This window comes from Monopterus albus, unplaced genomic scaffold, assembly GCF_001952655.1.
Source record: "Monopterus albus unplaced genomic scaffold, M_albus_1.0 scaffold5.1, whole genome shotgun sequence".
Classification (NCBI taxonomy): Eukaryota; Metazoa; Chordata; class Actinopteri; order Synbranchiformes; family Synbranchidae; genus Monopterus; species Monopterus albus.
The window spans coordinates 1,953,491-1,959,742 of record NW_018127885.1 but is presented as its reverse complement, the minus strand read 5'-3'; the positions used below and the strand labels follow the sequence as shown (position 1 = coordinate 1,959,742).

The 6,252-nt window shown below is 45.2% G+C and overlaps 1 protein-coding gene and 1 non-coding gene across 2 annotated transcripts in view; both read right to left on the bottom strand.

The window, feature by feature from the left end:
* kcp (kielin cysteine rich BMP regulator) overlaps positions 1–5,622 on the bottom strand; it is a 20,897-nt gene extending 15,275 nt beyond the window's left edge. Inside the window, exons 1-8 of the mRNA XM_020613782.1 lie at positions 4,934–5,622; positions 4,734–4,835; positions 3,393–3,928; positions 3,070–3,142; positions 2,041–2,321; positions 1,768–1,936; positions 680–753; positions 470–563 (exon numbers count right to left, since the gene is read on the bottom strand). Coding sequence (XP_020469438.1) covers positions 470–563; positions 680–753; positions 1,768–1,936; positions 2,041–2,321; positions 3,070–3,142; positions 3,393–3,928; positions 4,734–4,835; positions 4,934–5,063 — 1,459 coding nt within the window. The 5' untranslated portion in view covers positions 5,064–5,622. The remainder of the gene's footprint in view (positions 1–469; positions 564–679; positions 754–1,767; positions 1,937–2,040; positions 2,322–3,069; positions 3,143–3,392; positions 3,929–4,733; positions 4,836–4,933) is intronic.
* trnae-cuc (transfer RNA glutamic acid (anticodon CUC)) lies at positions 307–378 on the bottom strand. Its single transcript has one exon. It is a non-coding gene; the product is annotated as a tRNA-Glu (tRNA).
* Positions 5,623–6,252: the final 630 nt, after the last annotated feature.

The following is a 6,252-nucleotide window of genomic DNA, read 5'->3' as shown; positions in this document are numbered from 1 at the left end:
GCCCCAACCCCGGGCCTGGCTCCAGGGTGGGGCCCCGGCTGCGCCATGCCGGGCGACGTCACGGTCCTTGATTTTAATCTATTCATAAAGGGCTTTTGAACCACTCTTAGTCTGACCCGTCACCCAGGACCTGTTTGCCTTGGGAGACCCTACCAGGGACATATAGCCCCCGACAACATAGCTCCTAGGATCACTCGGGTACTCAAACCCCTCCACCACAATAAGGTGGCGGTTCAAGGAGGGGAAAACATATCTAGGATAGTAGATACTTTATTGATTCCACAAGGGAAATTTCTGAAACCCCAATTCCCTGACCGGGAATTGAACCCAGGCCACGGTGGTGAGAGCGCCGAATCCTAACCACTAGACCACCAGGGACTTTATTAACGTACTAAAGTAAATTTATTGTTTTGCTTTGGAGTTATTTCTCTCATAAAGATTGTTGTGTGATTTTTTTCTGTGTTCTTACGTCTGCATTGCGGGCAGCAGTCTCCTGGTACAGACTCCTTCTGTGTACAGTCCAGTGGAGGGCAGGGCAGGGGAGAACACTCCCTGTTACCACCCTGTGACCAAAGGAAGGACACAGAGGAATGACTGAAAAAAGCAAGAGGAATTGTTCAGGCTTGATAAATATGTTTGTGTGTGTGTGTGTTAGTATAGGTATATGTCAAATACACACCTTACAAGTACATGTCTGACAACCATCTAGCGTGCTGTAGGACACATTATGAATGATACCATCCAGCTCACAGCCTGATGACAAGACAAAATCTTTACTGTGTGCACATTTTTAAGGTTCTGCATGTGTGTCTGCATATCCCAAGTATACTGACAGATTCAATAAGAAAAGAGGGATATGGAAACAAGTTTGAACTTTATAACTGCTGTCCTCTCTTTCTATTAATGCAGATTTTCTTCATCTTTTCTCTAGGTCACTGGGGAACATCTGGGTTTACTTTTTCTCCAGTAATGATGGTACAGCATGGCTCCGATGTCATATGTGCTTGCTTTTGTTTTATGATCCACAACCATGACCAGACACGCCTGCAGCCTTCCAGCTGTTAAAAACTACCACCAGCAAGTCTGTTAACACCTGACAGAGGTTTACTACAAGGAAAATAGAGAAGAAAACTGGACAGGATTCCTTACAAAACAGATCAAATCATGGTCTGTCCCATTGTGTGTCTGTTGACATTATTTTGAGGGGGAAAAAACCAGTGTGGCACATAGTGAACACCGCAGAGCAAACTTGCTCAGATTTTTAATGTAATGCTTTCAGGGAGCTCATCAAATGTTGTTTTTGCTTAGCTTAGACATTCCAGGAGATAATTATTTTAATGATGACTCCAAAAGATAGAGACAATGTGTTTTTGTGTGAGAGAGGGCAATAATAAAAAGGATACTGGTGAGGATGCCTACTGTGTCAGCATCTATCAGGCATTTCCTCTAGTAAGCCAAGCGTGCATGAGATCAAAGCATGCGTAGGGGTGTGTAGGAGCTCGGTGCCAATGTTTTATGGCCTACATGCAGAAACAATTAACAGAGGGAGATGATGGAGATGCTGTACCACCTATTCTGGCCATGTTAGCAAAGTTAGCAACTGCTGTCAGCGATAAAGTAAGCCTAAGTGAAAATAGTCTCCCCTGCATCATAAACGGTATCTAAGAATTCGACAGTGTGTGTGATAAGAAATTAAAAAAAAATAAATCAGAGGAAGCACTGAGAAAGAGAGATTTGGCAAACAGACAGAAACTGAGTTATCTTTACCATTTATGTTAGCTTGGCATGTAACCTTTCCAGATGTGCAAGTACACACAGTGTTGCGGTCAGTCTGCCAGCGCTGGCCATTGTCCACCTCATGTCCCTCCCACACACATCGCTGCTTCACACACTCACATCCCTCCAAGTACTTTACACGTGACTGTAGGTCTACATTCTGTTATAAAACCAAAACTATGTATGAAGTTTAGCTTTGTTAAATTATATAATTTCATTTCATTCATGAAAGGTAATATATTCTAAGTGAAATATTGTAGCTACCTGAGCTTTGACTGTGTCAAGAATACGAGCAAGCTCTTCCAGCCTTTTCTCTATCTTCTTCAGCCTGTCATCTTTCTGGGTCTGAGAAACAGACTTTACCCCATGACGAGATCCTGGAGGCCCTAGGATGACCCCTCTCTGCACTTGGTCACTCTGGATATCCTGGGGATAATGGTTAATTTGAGGTTTACTGGGGGAACCATCCTGCTGGAAGATTCTATTGCTGTCAGTCCAAGAATCTGGCCTCTGGGCATCTGCGCTCTGAGACAGTGGCAGAGCATCTAGAAGGCAAACAGACATTTAGTGGGAGAAGATCGCCACACAAGAGTCCTGAGTAATACTTGAATGAATAAAAGAACAAGAAAACAATACTTGAATGAATAAAAGAACAAGAAAACAATGATGAAGCCTAAACAAACATCCTAAAAATATTTGTCTATATTTAGACCCACAGGGAGGAATAATAAATAAAATGTTTGGGGGACTTCCTGCCCAAGGGCCAATAGATATAATCAGTGCACCTCAGCCATGGTGGTCCCACTACTTAGTTCTTCTCACTGGCCAGGATTCTGAACACATTTGCAAAATAATGTTTTATATACAATTTACTAGTTTGTACAGCTGTTCATGATAAATCAGCACATTTCTGACAAAAGTTCTTGTCATCTCTCCCAGTGCAAAAGAATGCAAAATCTAAACAGTTGACGAGGCTTAGTCTAGGAGATAAAGAATAAAAATGAAATGAGAAGAGGACGACACTGAAGCCTCTGGGGTACTGTAAATTGTCACCACATGCCAACCCCACACAACATGCTATCATAAACAAATTGAGTTGTACATATAGACGTACATGCACATAAGCATGTACAATACACACAGCATATATAAACTCCAGAAAAAGAGAAAATCGATCACAGCTCCCCAGTGAAATGTGTGGAGAAAATTCACAGATATTGTTTCCTTCAATTTGACACTCCAAACAAAGAAAATGATTTGCATTCACTTATGTTTTAGGTAATGGTTCTTTACCTGTAACATTGTCACAAAGCCATGGACGCCTTAGATATGCTTTCATTGAAACCTCAGCTGTCCTCAGGAGTCCCTACATTTATAAAGAAACAGAAATGCTTACATACTGTATGTACACTGAACTGGTCCTGAAAATATAAAATGTAATTATAAATGATGTAGTATAATTTCATACATGTTAGATATATTGTATGTTAGGTCCAAAAGCTATTGTGATTATGTAGCAATTATGCTAGCTTCAAGTGGATTTAATAATATCCCAGAAGTGATATTGGTCTGATGTTGTATCTAGCATTTGAGTACAGTATTTATAAGAAACTCACACTAAATTTGCTGTCTTTCTTTTCCGGTGTGCTGGCGAGAGTGATGACAACATCTTGAGGCAATTTCAGGTTCATCCTTTCTTCATTTTTAATCGGGACAACAACAGCTTCTTGACAGTCTACAAAAAATGTGAGTCTCTCAGGCTCCAGGCTAACAGCCAGCTGTACCCACTCCTCCCTGGAGAAGGGGTTTCTTCTGGGGAAGTTAATGCTGGCAAGACCCTGAGCTCCTCCTCCTCCAACCTTGTAGTCCAAATGCAGAGTGTTATTGAGGCTGGAGGAGATGACTTGAAGAATGGGAAAAGATGCAAAAGAGAGAGAAAAGAGAGTCGCACTGGAGCTAGATGACTGCGACCCCACCAAATGCACCCCTATGCTACCCTGAAGGTTGGAATACAGGAAATGGGAGTATTCTGGAGGCAGAGTCAGGTAGGGTGCTCTGGGACGTATTCGATATATCACGCTGCTGGCACCCTGCAGTCTGGTAATACCACTTATGGGGTGGGACATGTTTAGAGCTGCCAGAAGGTCAATCACTAGGAAAGAGATAAAACAGAGTCACACACATATAGACACATCCTGTTCTGTATGAAGGATGACACTGTGGTTTTTGGTCTCTGATGAATGTGAATCTGTGTGAGAGGGAATCAGAATGAAGCCATTCACCAGCCATATCATCTGCCTCACTGACCTCGAACACTGTGTGGCACAGTCAGTCTCATCTATCTATCTCTCAGCAATATAGTACCTGATGCAGCTCTCATGACTAAAACGCTGAAACTGAAAGTTACAAGCTTTGCTTTGATTGAAGTATTTTTCAGTATTTCCAATATGCTGCTTGCTAGTTCAATGTCAATACATTTCAGAAGGAAATGCAGTATTTACCCCATTACATTTATATGGCAGCTATAGTTTAGTTGCGAATTAAGATTTTACATTTAGATCACCACATAAATTGATTCACTGTGACAAACTGAAACCAGGAGTATAATATAATCCCAACAAAAAATACAATAAAATTCAATGAGTACCCTATGTCATGATCCTGCCCCGCTGGCTTCCGATTCTCCCTGCTTTTACTCTGAAAGAACTTCCTGTCACCAGCTCATCCTCAACCCCGGGAACTTCAGCTCATTATGCACATTGGTTTCACCTGTCACTAATCACCCACACCTGTTCACCACAGCCAGATTGTTCTATGCCTTGTCTAGACTCTCCAGCATTTCCCTTGGACTGCTTTCCTGGTACCGGACCCGTGCCTGCTCTAACGATCTGTGATCCAGCCTGCTCCCTCCTGTCTGACTGCCAACCTGAGATCGACACCCTGCCTGTTCAACCTACCTGTGATTCTGCCTTGCCTTCCCTGCTGCCCTGCCGGAGACTTCGACCTTGGACTTATTAAGTACCACTCTTCTGCCTGATCCCCCAAGACTGTGTGTTTTTCTGCTTAAATCACAAAAGGACATTAAAATCTGTTCGACTGCCTCGGCTGACTGGCTTTTTAATTGGGTTCACTCGATCTTCACGGGAGTGTCACTCACCTCCCTGACAGTACAATCTGGCCATAAAATGAACCCAGCCAGTAGCGAGTACCGAGCCTGGCAGGACCGCATCGAACAGGCTCTGGCGGCCCGTGAGACTGCAATAGGGGCCGTACAAACCTGGGTGCATGGCCTGGCCAGCGAAGATCGGACCCAGGGTGCTGCCGCAGCTGCACCGAACCCTGCTCCGCTCTCTCCACCGGTCTGCCACGAACCCAAGATCCCACCACCGGAGCGCTATGGAGGAGAAAGCGGAGAGGGACGCTCGTTCCTTACCCAATGTGAGATACAGTTCGAATCCCAGCCCTCTGCCTTTCCTACCGAGCGATCCAAAGTAGCATACACGCTGTCACTGCTGACGGGTCAGGCACGCCGATGGGGAACTGCAGAATGGGCCAACAGATCTGACTGCTGTGCCACTTTTCAGAGGTTTGGGATGGAGTTGGTGAGGATTTTCGATCCACGCAGCCACGCCTCTGCCGCATCTCCTCCTCTGCTTACGTTAACACAAGGAACCCGGACAGTGGTGGATTACATTATTGATTTTCACACAGCGGCCGCCAACACAGAATGGAACGAGCCGGCATTAATAGACACTTTCTACAGTGGGCTGTCTGACAGACTTAAAGATGCGCTTACTGCATATGACCGACCCAGACGCCTACGTGCGCTCATGGATCTAGTCACCAGAATTGACAGCCGTTTTCGGGAGAGGCAATGTGGCCAGAGGCAGACCCCCCCCCCTGCTTTCGCACGAGCACCAGCCGAACCGCCGGAGCCCATGCAACTGGGCCGCTCCCGCCTTTGTCCAGAGGAAAGGGAGTGCAGATTCAGGCAGAATTTGTGTTTGTATTGTGGGGAGCCTGGTCATCGGGCGCTGCATTGTCCGTTAAAAGACAGAGGCTCAGCAGGACGGGGAGGACGTTGCTGAGCTGCACCATTTTGACCTCCCGACCCGTCATCACAGCCCAGCTCTCATATGGCACCAGGACTATCCAGGTTCCGGGTTTCATTGACTCAGGGTCAGATGCCAGCTTCATAGATCCAGAGTTTCTCCGTCACCATCAGATCCCCAGCCTACCTGTGAGTAACCCACTCCTAATACATTCTCTCAACAAAAAGCTCCTTTAACGCATCACCAGCCACACTCCTACATTAACTCTTACTATTGAGAATCACAGGGAGACAACCAACTTCTTAAGGTGATGTCTTCCCCTCAACATCCAGTGGTACTCGGCTTTCCATGGTTGATTTAAACATGGAACCCAGATTGCTTGCGCCACAGGAAGAGTCGTCGAATGGTCCCCACAGTGTGCCAC